General features: G+C 32.7%; 2 protein-coding genes across 3 annotated transcripts; one reads left to right on the forward strand and one right to left on the reverse strand.

Annotated features, from left to right (window-relative positions):
* The first annotated feature begins 14456 nt into the window (after nucleotides 1-14456).
* On the forward strand, nucleotides 14457-15186 carry LOC108347867 (60S ribosomal protein L27). The gene has a single exon (XM_017587318.2). It carries the CDS (start codon nucleotides 14555-14557, stop codon nucleotides 14960-14962), a length of 408 nt encoding a protein of 135 aa, XP_017442807.1. The 5' UTR covers nucleotides 14457-14554; the 3' UTR covers nucleotides 14963-15186.
* A 1445-nt stretch (nucleotides 15187-16631) lies between these two features.
* LOC108347866 (thioredoxin O1, mitochondrial) lies at nucleotides 16632-22640 on the reverse strand. Of its 2 annotated transcripts, XM_017587316.2 has the most exons (7): nucleotides 22362-22640; nucleotides 22034-22099; nucleotides 21804-21854; nucleotides 21266-21345; nucleotides 20374-20418; nucleotides 17344-17438; nucleotides 16632-16971 (listed from the first exon to the last, which is right to left on the reverse strand). In XM_017587316.2, the coding sequence occupies exons 1-7, from the start codon at nucleotides 22558-22560 to the stop codon at nucleotides 16962-16964; spliced, it is 546 nt and encodes a 181-aa protein (XP_017442805.1). In that variant the 5' UTR covers nucleotides 22561-22640; the 3' UTR covers nucleotides 16632-16961. The 2 variants fall into 2 exon arrangements, with proteins under 2 accessions (XP_017442805.1, XP_017442806.1); XM_017587317.2 differs by lacking the exon at nucleotides 16632-16971 and having other exon boundaries at nucleotides 17340-17438.
* Nucleotides 22641-22762: the final 122 nt, after the last annotated feature.

Genomic DNA, 22762 nt, shown 5'->3' on the forward strand with positions numbered 1-22762 from the left:
GAGTTTCCCTTTAGTAGTTTTGATTTTGGTTTAGGTTAGTGGAACGTGTATCTTCATACTACTATTTTTGTGATAAGAGCTAGTGGAGAAAAATGTCATCATTCCAACAAAATTTGTCACGTACAATGAGAAAAAAAGTGCTTTTTTTTTCTCTTCGTTTTTCACACTCAACCTTTTCGCGGGACCAATGTTTGGATGTTTATTTACCCATTTCGTCATTCTTTACTTTCGAGAGCACTCACAAAAAATGAGACGATGACCATTCACAAAAGATTGAGACAAACTTAGGTATGTTCTTATCTTTTTTTTTAAAATATTATTATTGTATAGGTTTTTGAGATTGAGTCTTACTAATGTAATTGTATTTTTTATACTTTAGACATTATATTTTTATAATTAAATCACAATGATTTCTTTCTTAAATAATGAATTCAATTCCTAAGTTACAAATTGAAATATTAATGATCGATTAAGCTAATGGCGTGTTTTATTATTGACTACATTACTTTTTGCATTTTTTTTATGTCCATTAAGGATGGTTGGTTGATTCCAATAATAAAATTCAAAATTCTTTCATATCATATATAATCTTTTATTCAATGTTTTTCAAGCATAGATAAACTAGCAATCAATTTAAGAAAATAAGTTAACTTTTTTTGAACAAAATGAAAATAAAAATCACACGAGTAAAAAGATGTAAAAATATATATTTACGTGTGGAAAATTTTAATTGTATTATATAAACATTAATTTTAAATTCATAAAAAAATAAATTGATCCAAATTAGACTAATTAAAAGACAGATATAAAACTTTTAAAAAATGATACTAAAAAATAAATATTAGAAATAAGGTTAAAAGACCCAAATTATAATTTGACGCTTTGTTATATTACGTTGTCTTCTATTTAAGAACTAAAATATATAATATAATTTTTTTAAACGAATATATAAGAAAATGTAACCATTTGAAAATTAAATTAATATTGTTACAACCTACTTAAGTGTACAATTTATTTTAATAATTGAATTGACGTTGCTTATTTTGCACAAATTAAATTGATTGTAATATAATACTTAAGTTAATTAGGGTGGTAATGTGTGACAGGTAAGACGGGTTGCCCTGTAATGAAAAATACGAAGTTGGTTGCAGTTCTATATTTGTTGGCCTGCATAAGTTCGACCCACATAATTCGTAACTTGTACAAGTCTTTGGTTTGCTCGCCTGCAAATAATTCAAACCTCTAGTTTTTTTTCTTCCAAAACGTGTCTCACTTACTTATTTTTTATTTTGCGTTTTTTCATTTCTCTTTTACTTTCTTTTTTCTTTCTCATGAAGAACATCACATAGCGCTTCATTCATCGTCTCTTTTCATCTTGCAGCTACGCACTCGCATCGCGGTTTCAGACACTTTAACCATGACTATTAAGTTTGATGGAAATCTAATAGTATATAATTTCAATCACTTTATTTTGCTAAAACTGTTCAACCATTATATACAGGTGAAAAAAATAAATTTCATAAAATATGAAATTTGTCATTAGTTGAGAAAAAAAAATTATTCAAGTCAAGTATGTGGACCAGCCTATGAACCCACTAGCCAATTTCAATGCATGGCAAGCTAGTATTTTCAGCCCACATATTTTACGCAGAGCAAGCCAACCTGACCCATATATTGTGAGCCAAGTGCGGGCTGGGCCTAAATAGGCTAGGTTGACTCGCATTGTCACCCGTAAAGTTAACACTTCTCTATTGTCTTCTCATCGAAGCCAACATCATTCATCCACATAGTATATAAATTATGAAAAATGAGTTTTAGTGACAAAAATATAATAGTTCCAACATCAAACTTTAGACATTATTTAAAATTTAAGAAATTAAATTATGTGGTTCATGAGAGTATAATATGTTGGTCTCAACCCATTTTAATATGTAGCCTCGTTATGACACCAATTGCAATACACATATCTTTTTATTCCTTTAAAACTGGTATCAAAGCTCCCATTAGGCCTGCTACATACGCCATTAACTTACTTATGAGGAAAGAACCTTATGAAGATAAACAACGACAAACTCTCTACAAAAATCCATTTCTTTGACGGTCATCATTATGACCATTTGAGTGAATTGATGGAGAATCTTCTATGTACCAAGGGTATATGGAATTTGATAAAAAAAAATGGTGTTAAGGAGCCTATGGAAGGTATTGTTCTGACTCGTACACAATTCGAGTAGTTGGAGAAATCCAGAACTAAAGATCACAAAGTCAAGAATAACCTTTTCAAGGCCATCGATAGATCATTTTTCGTACACATTTTGGATAGGAACACATCCCAAATTGTTTGGGATTCCCTGAAAAGAAACCTTGGAGGAAATGATCCTGTGAAGAAATTATGTTTAATGCATTAAGAATGGAGTTACAAGTTCTTGAAATGATAGAAACCGAAACCATCATAAAGTATTTTCCTAGAGTCATGGTAGTGACAAAAAAAAAACGAGAAGCAATAGAGAACTTATGCTTAACTCAAAGGTGGTTGAAAAAAATACTTCGAATGTTCATAACACAATTCACGTATGTTGTGGTTTCGATCAAAGAGTCAAAGACACAAAGGAAATGTCTATTGACAAATTTCAAAGATCTTTAGTGGTCCATGAGCAAAAGTTTAAAAAGGTCTCCCGAGATAATGAACAAGTACTCACATCGATTAGTAGTCTAGCTAGAGGTAGAGGAAAAGGAAAAGGAAAATATTGAGGCCGTGGATGGGGAAGAGGAAGACAATTTTCTTCAAAAGCCATTGTGGAATGCTTCAAGTGCCACAACTCGGGACATTTCTAGTATGAATGTCCTCAATGGAAGAAAGAAGAATCAAATTATGCGGAGTTAAATGAAACGAAAGAACGTCTTCTAATGGCTAATTTAGAAAAGGAATCTAAAAGGAATGACTCATGGTTTTTGGATTTAGGGTGTTCTAATCATATGTGTGGAAATAAAGGTATGTTTGTAGAAATGATATCTAGAGATCAACACTTTATCACATGTGAAAACAATCAGTAGTGCAAAAAAGGCTTTAGACGTCTATTCGGGTGACGTTGATGGGATGTCGGACCTAAAAACAGTGCAAAAGTGAGAAAACGAACCTGAAAAACTTAGCCCGTTAGCCCGTGAAGAGAAAACGCGTGGAAGATAATGAATAGCGAGTGCACATAACGGCTGCCTCGAGTTCGTGGTGTTTTAATGCAGATATTTAGAAGTCGGTTCCCCCCATAGCAGACGTCTAAATGGCTTTAGAAGTCGAAGTGGCAGGATCAGACGTCTATATGGAGTCAAAAAGTGACTTTTTAAATTTCTAGGCTGAGTATTTAGAAGTCGGTTCCCCCCATAACAAACGTCTAAATGGCTTTAGAAGTCAGAGTGACGGGATCAGACGCCTAAATGGAGTCCAAAAGTGACTTTTTAAATTTCTAGGCTGAGTATCTAGAAGTCGGTTCCCCTCATAACAGACGTCTAAATGGCTTTAGAGGTCGGAATGGCGGGATCATACGTCTAAATTAGAGGTTGGATGTGGAGACAAGTTCAATTAGTGGGGGCGTCGTGTCAAGTTGGCTTGAAGATAAGAAACCTGACGAAGTCAAGGAAGTAGCAGCTGGTCTGGAGGTAAATAACAAAAGATCTCAAAGGACTAGATTTCCTTCAACGAGGCTTGCAGATCACGAGGTGTTCAAGGATAATGAGATAGCTGAAACTGGTGATTTGGTTCACTCCGCACTCTTGGCTGACGCTGAAACACTGACGTGAGAACAAGCTATCAATATGGAAGATTGGAGAGAAGCAATGATAGAAGAGTTGAGAGCTATAGAGAAAAACAAAACGTGGGAAATTATGGAATTGCCTCGACAAAAACAAGCAATTGAGGTCAAGTGGGTATTCAAAACAAAGTATAAGTTAGATGGTAGCGTAGCTAAGCTGAAAGCTAGATTGGTTGCTAAGGGGTTCCTGCAAAAGCCTGTAGTTGATTTTACTGAGGTGTTTGCGCCAGTTGCAAGGCTGGAGACAGTGAGACTTGTTGTAGCTGTTGCAAATCTAAAAGGATGAGAGATATGCCAAATGGACGTAAAATCTGCTTTCTTGAATGGTCCTCTACAAGAAGAAGTTTACGTAACACAGCCACCTGGATTTGAGAAAGAAGGCGAAGAATGGAAAGTGTATAAACTGAATAAAGCTTTGTACGGGCTAAGACAGGCACCCCGAGCTTGGAACACTCACATCAACTCTTGGCTCATTGAATTTGGATTTCACAAATGCACGGTTGAGTTTGGAATCCATGTGAAACAGGTTGAAAAGCAAGGTGTTTTATTGGTCTGTTTATATGTAGACGACCTACTCTTAACAGGAAGCACAACAAAGGCTATCGAAGATTTTAAAACAAGAATGAAAGGAGACTTTGAGATGACTAACCTTGGTAGTCTGGGTTACTTCCTTGGGCTGGAATTCTTGCGTACATCTGATGGAATGCTTGTGCATCAGAGTTGGTATATTGGTAAAATTTTGAAGCGATTTGGCATGGAATACTGCAACAGCGTGAGCGTACCAGTGATGGCCAATACCAAGCTGTCTCTCCAAGTTGATGACAAGAAGGTTGATGCTACCTTGTTTAAACAGATTGTATGATCACTCAGGTATGTGTGCAATAGTATACCATATATTAGTTATGGTGTTGGGTTGGTTAGTAGATTCATGGGTGATCCTAGACAGTATCACCTCTTCACTGCTAAACATATACTGTGCTACCTAAAGGGGACGATAGATTATGGTCTTTTCTATCCTAAGAAGTTTGACGGAATAACATGGATGTTAGAAGCTTGGAGTGATTCAGATTGGTGTGGAGATCAAATGGATAGAAAGAGCACGTTTAGCTGGTGTTCGAAAAAGCAAAGTGTTGTAGCACTCTTATCTTGCAAAGCTGAATATATTGCTTCATCCGAAACCGCATGTCAGTGTGCCTGGATAGAAACAATGTTGGATGAGTTGATGATTAAATGTTGCAAACCAATCCAACTATTGATAGACAACAAATCGGCTCAATCCCATCTCACATGGTAGAAGCAAACATATAGAAACCAAGTTTCATTATTTGAGAGAGCAAGTTAGCAAAGGAAGACTGGAACTGGTGCATTGCTCCACAGAAGATCAAATAGCCGATATTTTCACCAAGGCTCTACGTCAAAGCAGATTTGTGAAGCTTAGAGACTGTCTTGGAGTTAAATCTAGTAGAAGCTTTGTTTTAAGACGGGTGTGTTGAAGAGTTTAAAACAAAACTACAACTGTCATAATTGTTTTTGCTGTTACAGTTTGACATACTCATTCACTGTTATATACGTTGCATGTACTCTTTTATTGTTGAATGAGAAAATCACTCACTTTCTCCTATTCCTTTTTCTCCGCATTCTTTTCTACACTCTCTCTACATAATCACCACCTTGCCACAACACATATCTCTAATGAAAAATGAGATACTTAAATTTTTTACTTTTATTTGACATTATTTTTTTTTTACTTTTTATTTTTTTCTTTCTTGAAAAAAATACAAAAAATTATATTTTTATAACTATTTTACTCTTATACTATGTGTCAAATGAATGTAAAAATATGTTATGATATCATTACTCATCTTTAATTTGCTTTACTATTCCCCTCATTTCAAGTTTATATGTTTTTATATAACAACATTTTCTTCATTTTTTTTAATATCGTAGGTGTTATGATCCTTCCGTAGGAACACACTCAACCAAAGTTTTCTTTTCCAAACATAGATTCAAATGTTTGTTCCATTTAATCATTTGAACCTTGAATGGAACTTTGAAGTGTAACCTAATATGAAAACACAATGAACTAATAAATTTTAAATTTTAGACATATTTAATAATTATATCATAAAATACTTACAATAGCATTTTGTATTTCTTCACCCATTAATTTTCCTTTACGACCTTGACGAGTTTTATAAACGTTTCAACATTCACTTCTTCCACTTTCTTCTTATTTGCAAGTTGCATTAATTAATGATTAAAATACTTTTTTAAATTAGAACCGAAAAAGCAAGAAATAATCAAACAATACAATATTAATATCAATTCAACACGAATTCTAGCAAAGTTTATTTGTCTCATAATGGTGCATATATACTTTTGTTTAGCTTTATTAACAACACTAATGATATGCACTATAGGGAAAACTATTTAAAGTTAGATTTAAATTTGTAGTAACTTACGATCAATGGAATTTTTCCAATATGTCAACAATGCTTGCAATGATCTTCAGAAATATACAATGGACGATGTTTGAGTTGCTCATTCAACAAAAAGTACTTTAGAAAATTATTTCTCTTGATACAACACTTGCAGTGCCTAAAAGCATCATTTATGCAGAAAATATAATTTTTCCTCCTTTATTAGAAATAATGAATTTCTATTGAAAAGTTATTCCATTAAATTTATTTAAACAAACATTGTTAATTAAAATAAAGTCAAAAGTAAACTAATCATACCAAAACATATTGCCATATTGCAGTCTTGTTACTTCGAGCACAACCTTGAAACTTGTTAAATCAAATGGCATGAGTTTGAATTCATTATTATTATGTCAAGGAAATAACTCAAGTCTGATACAATTTTTGTCAGTTGGACCACTAGGTTTTTCATCATTATCCAATTTTAAGTTGGTCCTCTTATTTATTTTCTTTATACATAATTATTTTCATGTTAAAGTTGTATAAGATGACATATACTTGTAACAAAAACATTTCTTCTAGAGTGACTTATTATCCGATTCTAATTCATTAAATATAAAAAGTGACACAGTAAAAAAATTTATAAATAATATTATTCCCACTATAGAAAATGAAGTGATGACAAAACTGTATCAAATTGTAAGAGTTTTTATACTGGGTAGAACCTTGGATATTCAATTATTTCAAAATCAAAATGCATATTGTATACCTGCACTCACGCTCTCTCCTCACAGCACTCATCATGCTAATACTCATAGCCTTTGTCTCTTCCTCCACCGCGCTCGCCTTCAGCTCCTCCTTTTGTCACGGTGGTGGTCGTCAAACCTGGCAATCTCGACCTTTTGTCTTCAGTTTTTTTGCTCGCTCTTCGCACTCTCGTTGGTTACTCTCTCTCATTTCGTAAGTTGTCATTTTAGATTTTCTTCATTTGGGTATACAACCTTGATAGTGTTTTAATATCATTATTTTTACGACTTGTGATTGTTTATACGAATTTGATTTTTTTTCTTTTGAAAATTTTCTGCTAATGCATTGTCTTCTCTCGTATTCCTTTATTGTACATATCTGTAGTTAGTTTTTTAGGTTGCTTAGTTGGTATAGATATGTAGTGAGGAAAAGTTTGTGTGCTTTCGAAGCTCAAACGCTTATGAAAGGAAGAACCCTTTGGGGACGCCGAGAAGGACTCAAAGTCAAAATCATTGAGCTAGAATGGAAATGAATCCATTGGGTATTGATGAAACAAAGTGGGGTTGTCCATTTGTGATTAGTTTATTTTCCTTCAAATCAAAGGTTATGATGGTTGAGTTGAATGCACATTGTGTTTATAAATTCAGACAAGTAGGCGGTTGATGAGATTTGTGTCATCCTTCACCTAGGAAGAAATATGTACAACAATCAAAGCTTCGAAAAAGGCTTTAGTTTTTAAAATCAAGATTTATGAGGTATAAGATGGAGCTAAGCAGTGTGAAAAATCTGAAAATTTGGCTACTGATGGAGAAATGGGGTACAAGGAGATACTTGTTGGATAAACTTTAAATCATTAGATTTAATTTTTTAATATTTTGTTTGCTATGGTGTGTTTTAACGCAGTCAATCATAATTCTTTGACTCATTTATTTTTATTCGGAAAGTAGTATAGGTAGTGAATTAGATATAGATATTATATTTTTATTTTTATTTAATTTTGTTATTATCATTTTGTAAAAGGTCCAAGGCCTCTGTTACGGCTATTTAAAGCCACCTTTAGATGATTTCGAAAAATAACACTGCAGTTTATAGAGAGAAATACAATTGGTCTTTTTTTTCTAACAAATTCATAGCATAAGCTCAGAGTACCGAGAGAGAAAAAAAGAAGAAGAGAGGGGAGACTCAAACATAGTAAAGAAAATAGTGAGTGTTTGAGTTTTTTTGTGAGAGATATGACAAAGGTTCTCAATGGTATGAGTGTGTCACAATTGACGAAAAAAACAAATTATGATAATTGGTGCATACAAATGAAGGCATTATTAAGATCTCAAGACATTTGGGATATGGTGGAAGCCGGGAACATTGAACCTGATGAGAACGAACATCAAACGGTGGCACAAATAAGTGTGTTAAAGAAAACACGTGCAAGAGATGGGTCAACATTGTATTTTCTCTACAATGCAGTAGATAAGTCGAAATTCGAAAAAATAGTGAATTTCGCATCAATAAAGGAAGCTTGAGAGATATTAGAGGTTGCGTATAAAGATGACAACCGTGTTAGACAAGTTCGAATACAAGCTCTCAGAAGAGAGTTTGAACAGTTGAAGATTGGGCCCAAAAAGCATATAATCGAGTACATAACTCGAGTGGAGAAGGTGGTCAACCAACTCGGCAGGAATGGAGAACAAATGTCACCTAGCCGGGTTGTGAAAAAATCTTGAGATCACTCACAAAATATTTCGAAAGTATCGTGTGCGCCATCGAAGAATCAAAGGTCTTATCAGTTCTTACAGTGGATTAACTTGTTGGGTCATTAGAAGCCCACAAACAAAGGAGAAGAAGTTGGGATTATCAAGTTAAAGCTCTCAATTAAGCACTATAGGCATAGTTTGACTCGAATGAAACTTGGATTACTCAAAACTAAGGTCCTAGATGTAGAGGACGAGGAAGATGAGGACGAGGTGGATGTGGCCGAGGTAATTTTGAGAATGACAATGAAGAGAAAACCGGTCAACAAAATTGGCATGACCGAGGACAAGGAAAAGACCGAGGAGATCGGTCAAGAGTGAAGTGTTTTAAGTGTGACAAATATGGACACTATACAAACGAGTCCAATTGTAGCAGTTCGGTCACATTGCTAAATTTTGTCGAGCTGAAAAGAAAAATGAGAGAAACCTTCTTACTGAAGAAGAAGATGAAGAAGAGATAGGGATTCTGTTGAGTGCCGAGTTGTCAAAGAACTCGGCAATGCTGATGAAGTTCCCAAAATCGAAGTTGGAGAACTCGGATGTTGGACCATGCTTAAAGGCTAGGGAGATTTCTACGAACTCGGCAAGGTATATAGATACTTGAGCAACCAATCACATGTGTGGAGATGAAACTCTCTTTGATGAACTCACCAAGGTGGAGGTCAGATTTGTGTCTTTTAGAGATGACTCCAAGGTGGCCGTGAAGGGACGTGGAACAATTCGGCATATGCAGAAGGATGGAAAAGTTGGAGGGATTAAGGACATTTACTATGTTTCTAAGATGAAGAACAATATTTTAAGTGTGGGTCAGTTGTTGGAAAAATGTAACTCAATTTTAATAAAGGACCAGGTACTATATTTAAAGGATAAAAATGGTCGTCTTGTAGTCAGGGTAAGAATGAAGAGTGGATATATAAACTGGAGTTGCAGATCTTGCAAGAGAGGTGTTTGAAGGTGGACATGAAAGATGAAGCTATGATATGGCACTTCCGGTTTGGACACCTTAACTTTGAAAGCTTGGTCGAGCTCTCAAGGAGAGAATTAGTATCAAATTACCCAGTAAAGAATTTGAGAAGAAATTTTGTGAAGAATGCGTGCTCGAAAAACAGTCAAGAACAAAGTGTCCAAACTCGGCTATGTACAAGGCAAAAGAATAACTCGAATTGGTACACACCAACCTATGTGGACCTATTCCTCCTAGCTCATTCAGTGGTAAAAGGTATTTCATCTCATTCGTAGATGATTTCTCTAGAAAAGCCTGGATGTATTTTTTACAAGAGAACTCGAAAGCATTAGGGGCATTTAAGATTTCCAGACTGATGGTGGAAAAGGAAACTTACAAGAAAATTAAAGCATTAAATCTAACATTGGAGGTGAATTCACATCAAAAAAGTTTAAGGAGTATTGTGAAGAGCAGGGGATAAAGCATTTTCTTACAGCTCCATATTCACCACAACAAAATGGTGTGGCAGAGAGGAAGAATAATACTATTCTTGATATGGTTCGAATCATGCTTAAAGGGAAAAGTATGTCAAAGGAGTTTTGGGCGGAGGTTGTGCAGTGTGTTATATATGTACAAAATAGGTGCCCACATTCGAAGTTGGATGGAATGACACCACAAGAAGCATGCAGTGGAAGAAAGCCAAGTGTCAAACGTTTTAAAGTTTTTGGAAGCATAGCTTATAGACATGTCCTAGGTCAACTCAGAACGAAACTTGGTGACAAAAGCAAGATGTATGTTTTCACGGGCTATGATGAACAGACAAAAGCCTATAAGTTGTACAACCTGATTTCAGACAAAATTCTGGTAAGCCGAGATGTCAGGGTAAATGAAAATAGTGAAAGGAATTGGGTTGACTTGAAGGAAAAGCCTTCAGAAAGCATGATTTCTAGAGAATAGGACTCGAATGACAATATCAGGTGTCCGAAGATCACAGATGAAAGGGTAAATGAACATGATGAAGAAGAAGATGATCTTATAAGGCCCAAATTTCGGAGTTTAAATGACAATTATAACTCCACTAATGATATACATGTAATATGTCTGTTGACATATGCAGAAGATGAAGAATTTAAAGCTGCTAGCACCCTTTTAGAAATTAAAAAGGTTGATGGGAATAAAGAAAAATTGAAAGTTTGTGGGATAGTTTTGTTGAATAAACTTTAAATCATTAGATTTATTTTTTTAATATTTTGTTTACTATTGTGCGTTTTACTTAATAAGGTATATTCGGAAAGCAGTATAGGTAGTGAATTAGATATAGGATATTATATTATATTTTTTATTTAAATTTGTTATTATTATTTCGTAAAAGGCCCAAGGCCTCTATTACGGCTATTTAAAGCACCTTTAGATGAATGAAAAATAACACCGCAGTTAACAACAGAGAGAAATATAATTGACATATGCGCAACGAGAGTTCTTTTCTTTTAACAATACTGACCTATTTGGGAAAGAATACAGAAAATGTTACCTTGATTGAAGAAAAATACAAAAGAAGAATAAGACATAGTGAAGTGTTTGTTGTTTTAGAAGTTGGGAAATGAAAGGAAAGTTCGAAGAAATGGGTGAATTATTAGATAAACATCAAAAGTGCACTACTTATTGGAAGAAATGAGCATAGACAAAACTGCTATTAAAACACACCATTTTTTATATCCACTGTGATAATCAGTATGAAAAATTTTTATATTGGTTTTGAAACTAGTATGAAAAATTAAATACTTGTTATATTTTTATTCTGTACTAGTTTCAAAATCGATATAGAGAATCTTTTTTCATCGATATAAAAAAAATTCTTGTACTTGTGATATCAAATATCGCATAAAAAAAATTAATAAGTACTTATTTTATGGTTTAGTGAAATTGAAATATTTATTTTCTTGTCATGTATTTATATCAATCATCTTGGTCAACATGTTCTTCATCAATATTTCCTTCATCCTCACTTTCATTTTTTTAACTTTATTTCTTCCTTAGATTGACTATTTTTTTTAGAAATTCATCAATCTACCTGACCACATAATGATGTTATGTATGTTTTATATATCTTGTTCTCGCGTAATTGATTCATCATATTACTTTGTTACTCTTTTGTTGATTTCTCTTTTGACCTTGAGTTTTCATCTTCCAATGTTATTATTTTTAAGATTGTCCATTCAAAGAGAGACGAGTCAGGTTGAGAATTTCAACTTGTGAACCTATTTTGGTCCGGTTCGACCAGTTTGTCAATTTGACGAGCTAAAATGCAGGTCAGTCTAGTTTGACTTGTTGGCCCTTTTTTTTAAATTAAAAATAAAATAAAATAATTTAAAAGGTTAACTTTTCTATGTTGTAATTTTTAAAAGTATAAATATATAATAGTATTTTAAGTTCCAATTATTAATTATAATAAAATAATTTAACATGGAAATACAATAATTATTTTAATTTATCTAACTAAAAGCATCAACTAATCCATTAAAAGTTTAGCAAATATTTTATATGATTAAATGTGCTTTTAATATTCATTTGTATGTATATACAAACCAATTTTAAAAATAAAAATTTTAAAAAAAATTGAAAACAAGTTAAAAATTTTAAAAATTAAAAAAAATTAAAAAAAGGAGTAACGGGTCAGCCCAGCCCGTCAATCTGTGCAAGACAGATTGTCATTAGTGACCAATTTTTATTTAACGAAACATCTTGACCCGACTCGTTTTTTAATAACCAATAATGAGTCAAATCAAATCGGGTCAAGCTGCCAATTTTGTTATCTCTACAAATAGTCGACGTTGTTGGTATCGTTTTATTAAAATAATAAAATGATTAAATAATTAATTTAATTTATAAAATAAACAAATTTCAATAACAAACACTTAAATAGAAAAAATAAAATGTAATTATTTTAATTTTTAAAATAAAAATTATTTAAAGAATGAAATTAGAAAGAAAAATATCGTATATGTGAAAAAAACCAATCATCTTTTATATATATATATATATAAGTGTGTGTTACTTATATGTTTATGTTTTTTTTTTTTACGATATGATTTGGCGAATTTCACTAATTTCTGAAGTCTAAACGGCTGAATTCTTTTGGTGGTTACACAATTTTTGAAAAAAGTAAAGTCAAATAATTCTCATAGACAGTGGAATTGTGAATAAGTGTTTTTCATCTTTCTTTTCACATATTCGTTATTGTGTTGAAAAACTAGAGGTTCCTTCCCTCAGAAATCATGCCAAGAATCCTATATAAAATAAAAATTCCATTTTTCCTTTCATTAATGTAATTAGTTAGTAAGTGAGCAATTCAAAATAAATAAATAGAAACATGACTAATTATTTCACTGCACAAGTTATAGTGATGGTTAGTATCGGACAGAAGTGAATTCTCATCACCACTAATTAGAATTTTTTTGCTAACAACATTTTTTTTATTTATTAGGTTAGATCCTAATCTAGTATCATGTTGATATTATATTTTGTTTATGCACATTTCTACTAAATAAATAAAATATCTAATATTTTTTATATCATGTTTTAACTAGGGACATTTTCTTTCAAAGATCATGAAGTACTATCACCACCTATTTTTATATTTTCACTAATTAATTTTTTGATTATTTGTAATATAATTTTTTAGCATACACCACAACCACTTATTTCGTTTTTAAATATAAATTTATATATAAGATCCGGATAAAAACAAAATACATTTTATTTTTATTTTTATAATTTATAATATTAAATATTAAATATTTAATTATAATATTTTATTAGATGATAAAAATATTTATAAATTATATAAAAAATTAATTAATAATTATTTTTATTTTAATTTTTAAAAAGTTGAATAAAGGTTTATATTTTAATATAATCTGGTCAATAATTTTCTTTTCTTTCTTTTATTTCGGATTTGATTATTTATTCTTTATTAAAAAAAATTCAAATTCAGTGTTTTTATTTTAAAAGATATAAGTTGAGATTTTCGTTTTGAACTTTTAAAAGTTATTATATGCTTTCGCATTATGAAAATTATTACACTTTTCACTCTCAAAGCAAAAGTATTTTTTTTCATAGATATAAAAAATAATAAATATGATTAATAACAAATCAAAGTAAAAAATAAAAAATAACAATTATGAATAGTTTCGGATTATAGAAAAAAAACTTATTGAAAACAAGAATGACATATGGTAAGATTATAAAAATACACATATAAATCTACCTATGAAAATTAAATTAAAATTGTATTGATTTGAATTTAATATTAAAATTAAAGATTAAATATATTTTTAGTCGTATGTTCTAAAATTGGAAGATGTTTCAGTCCAAAAATTTTAAAACGAATGAAAATAATCTTTTAAAACATATATTTTTTTAAACGTGTTCAATCAGACTAATATTTATAACATGTCTAGATAATGTAAATAACATAAATATCATCCTAAAACGAATATAACATATTAAAAAATTTAATTAAAAAAATTATATTAACTTATTTTTAAAATTTGAAAACAAAATTATATATTGAAACATAAACGAGTTTTAACTCCGCCTCCAAATCATACCCCTTAAATTAAATAATAAATAATATTTGCGTTATATTATTTGGTTTCACTAACCTTTTAATAAAAATAAAATCTGAACTAAACCCAGTAAGAAACATCTTTAGATAAAAGGCCCATTATCCGGGAAATACGCAAACGGGCCCATCTATAACAGGCCTAAACCCAGAAGACGGAAAAGGGTTTTGGCATTTGGATATAAAAATTGACCTTAGGGTTTGGAAGTGCACTTGTACAGAGGAATCGCGGCAGAGACGAAAGCGGAACCCTAAAGCAGAGGAAGATGGTGAAGTTCCTGAGGCCAAACAAGGCAGTGATCGTCCTGCAGGGCCGTTATGCGGGGCGGAAGGCTGTGATCGTTAGGTCCTTCGACGACGGAACCAGGGAGCGCCCCTATGGCCACTGTCTGGTTGCCGGAATCAAGAAGTACCCTAGCAAGGTCATCAAGAAGGACTCCGCCAAGAAGACGGCGAAGAAATCAAGGGTGAAGGCCTTTGTGAAGCTGGTGAACTATCAGCATCTCATGCCCACGCGCTACACGCTCGACGTAGATCTCAAGGACGCCGTCAACCCCGACGTCCTCTCCTCCAAAGACAAAAAGGTCACCGCTCTCAAGGAGACCAAGAAGCGCTTCGAGGAAAGGTTCAAGACCGGCAAGAACAGGTGGTTCTTTACCAAACTCAGATTCTGATCACCTCCACATTTTTCTTAAGCCTTTCCTGATCTTACTTTTTCCAATGTAATCGAAGATCTTATGAGATAGTTTTGTTATCTTCTTTTACATCCATTGCACCTTTTTATATTAATATTTTGGGTTTTTTTAATCAATTTCTGAACATTTTGGTTTTTTTTTATAGTAAAGAATTTTGATAGACGTCTCCATTTAATTGGAAATTTTATGTTTTTGTTTTATAAGTGCTGCGTTGTGGTTGTGATTGTGGTCTTATGGTTGTAGTTTACATGATTCAGCACATTTTTTCACGGAATTAACGAACGTGTTATAGGCGTGATTGTAACATAAAGTGAAATTACATATTGGATTTATTATGTTCGAGAAATTACATATTGGATTTATTATGTTCGAATATGAAAACCGATTTATCAATGGTGGAGGTTTTACGTTTCTGTGGGCATTATTGATGTAGAATTCGGGAATAAAGATGAATCGTGTAGTTTGGCTCTATTGGGGCATCGTGGTCACAAGTTCCCCACTCTTTGGCCAAATGGCCAACTCAGAACAAAGCATGGTTAATGTTCCATTCTATGTACGTGTCTTGCAAAGTACAGAATCCAATCCCCAATTAGAATCATATTTGTGAACTTGGTGACGCTTGTGGTTAATGTCTCCAACTGATCAACTGCCTTTCTGACACTCAGATAAAATGATCAAGTGCAACCCCCAGTTCTATCATGTTAAAAGAGAAAAATCGTGAAATCATCACATTCCAGTAGTCCGTCTATGTAATGACACTTGCAACTTTGCATGTGATGTACAGAAAATTGTATGCATATAAGAAAGAAACCTCTCTCGACGACACTGGCATGCACCATCGCGGTAGTAAACGCATGACATTTGAAAAAAAACGCATTTCTGTGGGACGTACCACCAAACACACACTACTGGTAACCTTGTTATTACATTTGAGCCCTGGCAGGATTTTCAGGGGTCGATGAGTGGTTGAATATGGGGTTTTGGTTAATCTGTTTCCCAGGTAGTCAATTTGAAAGTAGAGTCTGAAGCAACGAAACAGTACACCCTAACGCGGTGCTGTGCTTGTGGTGAAACGTGCCTACTTTGTTTATGGAAGCGTGAGGGGAGATGAGGAGGTAGGTGCGCCAAATGTAATGTACAATACCTAGTAATCTCATAAAGTTATAAAAAAAAAGGTTAGTATAATCATTTTGTTATTAAAGTTTATATAACTAATTTATATAATTCAAGTATATATATATATATCAATTAAATTCTTACTTTTATCCAGTGTAAATGTCAAGTTATTTTTAGACTAAAACGAAGTTATCTCCATTGGAATCATTCTTTTACTCTGTTTATTTATCTCGCTAATATCAATTTCATATTTATGCAGTTGAGAAATTATCTATATAAGTATCATTGTTCATATAAAAATCTTCCATACAATTTGAAGTTTTTGTTTAATTGAATGAACCCTTGAGGTGTGCAAGCATAAAGAAACTTGGATAGTAAAGTGTACGTAAGCTTTCAACACAAATAGGCCTTGGACGGAATAGTCTAGAACGTTAGAATATTTGGAAGAGACAAGACATTTAGGCTTGATGACTTTGACAATCTAAAGCAGCCTGAGGTGAAACTCATTGTACTTCACAAAAGGCGTACTACGTTGCTCGGAAAGAACAAAGCATGATCTAAAATTATCACTTCTGAAAAAGGGAGCTCAGAAACCATGAAACAACATTCAAACTACGACTCTTACGATACAACAATTAAGTATAATATAGAATGACAAATTTTAAGAATCTCCAACTTCTCAATATTCTCTCTTTTCTGAGATGGAAATTTTAAAAATACAATCAAATGATGAAGGTAGGTTCCACTTCCAATACTATGCCAACCAGACAATAAGGAGGGGGTGCCTTGGTCTTCTAAGCAGCTACAATTAATCATTCTGTACTTCATCGTCCATTAAGCAACATTCTCACCTCAATCAAAGTCAGTTCTTCCTGTGACGAAACAGAAACATCTCAATTTATTCAACCAGAATGTTTCTCTTTAGGGTGGTAGGGGGATATCCCAGGAAATGAGTTATCAAGTGGGAGAAAATACATAAACAAGAATGTTTTTTTCATGCATATATGTATGTAAAAGAGTAGGTTCGAATGTGTTATCTGTCCACACCTAAATGCATAACTACAAAAGGAAAAAAAATACATGTAACATTATACAACAGATCAATAATCACATTCAGAACAGAGCATTACAACTTGAAAAGCCAATGTTACTTAAAAATCCTAGTGGACAGAGGGAGATAACAGCCTCCCAGTGCATGCTCATATTCACAAAGCATAACATAAAGTAAAACTCCGAAGGATTACTTGAAGAGTTTCTCTGTGATATTGGTCAATCGTGCAACATCAGCACCTACAAGAACATCGGCCATTTTTCCATTCTGAAAGAAATGAAGTGTAGGCTGCAGAAGGTAAAAACATTGCTATAAGTTATAACCTTTAGGAGGAGGGATATTACAGTGAAGCGTTTAAGATAAGTTTGCAAGGACAGAGATAAAGCATTTTCTACTGTCTCCACTGAATATTAAAAAAAATGAGAAATGGCGTGTTAATTTATGTACATGTAAAAATCTGAAGAATCGCCTTAGTCAGAGAAGAATTAATGCACCACAAAAAGTTCTTAAGCAAGGGAAGAGCTAAATCTTAGAGTACAAGTAAAGAATTTCATGTTAACAAAAGCCACGCAGAGATTTACAGTCTGAAATTGCCACAATCTTCAGTGACTTCACAATTATATATTGATATTAAAAACAACGCTACTGTAGCACACTTGTTCAATGACAGATAAATCAGTGGAAATTTAAATTGATAAGGCATATTTAAGTCAATTGACAATGATAGCATAGCTTACCTAACTGAGCATGTATACAAATTACAGCTAGGTCTTAGAAAAGAGATATATATAAGTGGCCTAAGTTTTCATTGAATTTAATCTAATTTTCAACCTAACTCAATCCATCCCAACCATAATTGGTTTGGGTATAGATGGGTTATCAGATTAAGTAATTAGAAAACATTATCACCCCTTAAAGAAAAATACCTCAATAGATAATTTTAATATTTCTTAATTCTTAAAATCTAAGGATGATAATTATAAGATATACATAACCAGTAATTCTAAAAATACTGGAAAGTCAAAATAGCAATCATAAAATAATATTCATAGATATGTTTTGCAACTCAGTGAATGGGGTCCCAAGACAAGAAATTATAGATAATATTCTACAATGACATTGATATTTATTTGTTATAGCATATGCGAGATGAAATATTTATCCCTAGTATTCGTACAACAATATTCATATAATAAATCATAAAACTGGTTTTACACAGTAGATTTATTAGAAAATTAGTATTTTTATTAAAAAGTTGTGGTAGGTCGGATTCATTAGGTTTAAAACTCCCTAACCCAATGTTAATTGGAAGCACTAACAAAAAACTAACCCAACTAAAACTGTAAAAATGTAATTCGGCTGAACGGATTTGGAAGCACACAACTCACTTACACTGCTGAACTAGAATAAGCATGATATATTTTTTATATTAAAGCTTGAATTTTAAAGATTTGGTGATTACAAGCTTGAAAATTTGATCCTTCTAACCACAATATGCTATGTTGATGATCACATTAGCTTTGAAGATGTTGATCTTGTGTTTGATCTGGGTTTAGGTTGTAATTTGTGGATTTGATCTCATAAGTGCTTCCTTTAACTTAATCATTTGTTAAGTTGGAAAGCCTTTGAAAGTGTTTTGGTATATCTTGTGGTTTTTAGTTTTATTTTAATAGATTAAAGTGTGCTTTAATCCGTTAAAATGTTCTTAGATTTGTTGGAAAAGAAAGAAAGAACATTTGAATCGCTTCATATAACGATTTAATCAATTATAATCACTTAAAATCCAAAGCTGTCAATTTGGCTGTTTTAATCTATTAAAACGAGCTTTACATAGATTAAAATCACTTATATCTTTTGCTTTTACTGTTCTGCTTTAATCAATTCAACCCACTTAAAACTGATTTTAACATATTAAAATATTGTTTTAACCAATTAAAACCTCGAGAGCTTAGTAAGCTCTATTTTAATCGATTAAAACTATCAACTACCATAATCTTTATATCTCTCTAACTTCAAAACCATATATGATATGCAATTAAAACCATTATTTTTGAAACTAAAACACTTTGCCTACAAAGAGAGACTCTAACCTGAGATTAAAAACACTTCTTGGAGCCTTCTTGCTTTAATCTTTGGTTCAAATCCTTGGTTTAAGAAGTTCACATTGTAATAACCTTTATATTTTTTCTTCTGATAAGACTTTTAAGGTGTATGTTAGGAAAAAGGTTCAAATTAGAAGTTACAAAACAGTTAACAGTAGTTGGACAGTTTATGGGTGGTTAGAAGAAGTTATTTAATCTAGTAAGTGTTATCTTTTAAGGAGGAAACGGTTCCTCCTGGTGGTGGTGTGCATTTTGTTTCAAAACAGGGCTTGTCCTGTGTAGAAGGGAATTTCTTCCCTTGGAAGTTATTTACGTTGTTAAGGAAGATTTGTGTGTTAATTTCTTAAACTGAATTATAAATCTGGTTTCTTCTCTATTGTGTTGTATCTTTGTCCAAGTGATCTTGTTCCTTTTCTGTAATTTCTATGGTGTATTCATCTTAACTAGGGCTGTCAAGTGTGTTGTTTGTGATAGGGTTTCATAAGTGTCGCTAGAGATCTTGTATAGTTCAAGATCTAGTTGTGTGTGTATTGTATTTTCTAGTTTTCTTAAGAGGTTCTTGTGAAATTTGAAAATACAGTAGATTGGTCTAATCAGGGTGATTAGGTAACTAGATGTAGCTCTTGTGATAGAATAAACCACCACAAATCTTGAGTCTCTCTCCTCTCTCTTTTCTTTACCTGTTATACAGCATATTATACTTCTCGTATATCTTGTATCTTCAATCTTGGTTTAAATTGATATGCTGTGATCTTGATCAATCAATTCAATAATAATTTGTTATCCTATTTTGAAAATTGGTGATAGTTCAATTCACCCGTCCCATTAAGGTTTCACCACTTCGTTAATGAAATAATAATCCACTGACAAAGATGTTTACCACCAAATACATTAAAAATTATCAAAGCAATAATAAAAAGAGAGAAACGAACAAAAAGAGGCATGCATTAATAAAAACAGATGAATAAACAGAGGGAGAAGTTTCAAATTGTTGACGAATGCCTGATATGATTCACAATCTACAACCAGATTTTATTGTATACATGTGCAAAAGAAAAAGGTTTTATCACCACAAGCAGTATTTGAACATAAATTTCTAACACCAATGTCAAATAAATTACCACAGATGTAATCTGCAATTTGCCCAATGTGCCTTGAATTGCTTCCTGGGAAAAGTGAAAGTGAATGTTTAAGCTCCTTGATACATGGAAACTTCTTGATGCCATAAATTATTAAAATTATGCAAAACATACTTTTAAGTTTAACACGCAAAAAAGTAATGAAAAAGGTAGAAACCACCAAATGCCCAAACCCAAGTCTCATACTGACTATAAATAGTGTCAAAATACAATATATAAATGAGAGTAATCCTCAACTTGCAAGCCAATTTTATAGGATTGAGTTAAACCTAAACCATGTTATAGGATGGTATCATAGTCTACTCTAGATCCACAAAAAGGGTCACTTACCATGCTATCCACGTTCCAAGCCCCTTAATGTTGGATATGAGGTGTATTGGGAAAAAACCAAGTCTATATAAATGAAGGCAATCCTCACTTTACAAGTTGATTTTGTAAAGTTGTGTTAGACCTAAACTACTTTGTAAAAGTAGCAACAAAATGAAAAGTACAAAGCATGTAAATCTGATCGTGTGATTCCTTGTAAGCATTTACGTCTGTATGTTATCATATCACTTTTCAAGATCTTAGTAAGCATGTCTTAACTTGTGACTTATATTTTTTTTATATATTAACAACAAATGGATAACGAGTCAGTGACTACAAGACATGCATACTTATGTGTCCTACATTCATATTTATAACGCTAAAAATATAATTAGACTCATGCAGAATATGAATTTTAAGCTATTTTCAACTGTGCGGTACATCTTATTGAAAATTCAATCTAAGATAAGAAAAAAGGAAAAAAAGTGGCATTCTGAAATCTATTAAATAAATTGTAGTTTTGCTCATGATTCGAACCCACAGATCACACAATTAATATACTCCATACCTGATCGATGTCAATCTTATATGTTGTCACATGAGGATACTTCTTACTGAGCTCCCCAACTATAGGAGAAATAAACCTGCCTAAACAGAAGTATACACCACGAAAACAGTGAGAATTTTTCTATTGAATACAGACATCAAGAAAAACATATACAAACAACAAAATCATATACACCACCTCTTTGTGGAAAACCAATAATTTATGGCATGCACCATCCACATAATTTTTTCTATCCGCCAAAAGATGAATTACTCAACTCAAACAAGAGCAAAAAACTGGTTTGTAAGTTTAGAGTACATCACAAAACATATTCTCTTTAGCGTTTCTGAAAGAGTTGGCGATCTCACATTCACTGGGAGCATAATTTATTGTTTGGTATCATAGATACACCAAATACTCTCAAATTATGTGATCGCATCCTCATTGTTCTTTTGCAATGGTCACACATATGCATCACCAAGAATAAACAGCACAGTAAAACAATTACAATTCATTGGAAATATCTAAGTCAACATAAGAAAGGGTCACCGCAACTTACAAGGTCCACACCAAACCGCAGTGAAATAGAAGACGGCGTGCAACGAGTTATCTATTGAACAGAATTTCACCAGGTAGAAAAATTCAGCTCTTTATAGATTCATCCACATATAAAAGAATAACAAAACAGAAGAAGAATAAAGTATATTTACAGACCTGTACAAAAACCTATCTGCAAATTCATGGAATAACAAACTTCTATAAGAAAATAGCAACAAAACATAGACATACCTTTGACTTTGGTAAGGATGTTGTTGAACTCTTCCTCTGAATTAACAAGAACAACATCAGACGAACCTGAAAATAATTCACCAATAGACTTAGTTATTCCGACGCAGTAAAATAAAATTAAAACAATTAAATATATAAAGTCGTTTTCATCAAGTGGAAATAGTATCAGTAGGAAGCGAATTCAGATATAGAGGTTAATGCAAAGGTGAACAATGCACACAGCGCAGCAAGTAAAATAACGCGATTCCTTTCGTTTGCATATAAAAATCAAGCAATGCAGAACGTGTGTGTGTGTGTCAGAGAGAGAGAGAGAGAGAGAGAGAGAGACCTGCGGCGGAGGAGAGGGAGCGGGAGTGGTGGAAGGATGGGAGGAGAGAGAGTTGAGAGGAGGCAATTGCGGTGGCAAAGAGAGATGGTTTGGATGGGAGTGAGAGAAAGCGGTGGTGAGCGTTGAAGACGATCGGCCGAACACTATTCTTTATCGCATGTCGAAGAGCCAAAGATCGAAACAACCAGTTTCTCGTCATCGCTGATTCTGCTTCTCTTCCTTCACGCTTCCTGTGCTTTTCTTTCTCACTTCACAACTTCCCCCACAATAAACGATATACTCTCTGGGTTTAGGTTTAACATAATTTTTAATATATTTTTTATTATTTACTTAAATTTTATTAGAAGTAATAAATATTAAAAAAAATGTACTGCAGTAACAACATAAAGTGCTTTAACAAA

Source organism: Vigna angularis, chromosome 1, assembly GCF_016808095.1.
Source record: "Vigna angularis cultivar LongXiaoDou No.4 chromosome 1, ASM1680809v1, whole genome shotgun sequence".
NCBI classification, from domain to species: Eukaryota; Viridiplantae; Streptophyta; class Magnoliopsida; order Fabales; family Fabaceae; genus Vigna; species Vigna angularis.

Bases quoted from the DNA above. Each gene is read 5' to 3' on its own strand.
- LOC108347867 (XM_017587318.2), top strand. From the start codon at position 14,555: ATGGTGAAGTTCCTGAGGCCAAACAAGGCAGTGATCGTCCTGCAGGGC.
- LOC108347866 (XM_017587316.2), bottom strand. From the start codon at position 22,560: ATGACGAGAAACTGGTTGTTTCGATCTTTGGCTCTTCGACATGCGATA. The intron at 20,419-21,265 runs GTATGGAGTATA...CACTTTTCCCAG, and splicing joins ATAAGATTGACATCGATCAG to GAAGCAATTCAAGGCACATT. The intron at 17,439-20,373 runs GTAATTTATTTG...TACCTTCTGCAG, and splicing joins AATTGCAGATTACATCTGTG to CCTACACTTCATTTCTTTCA.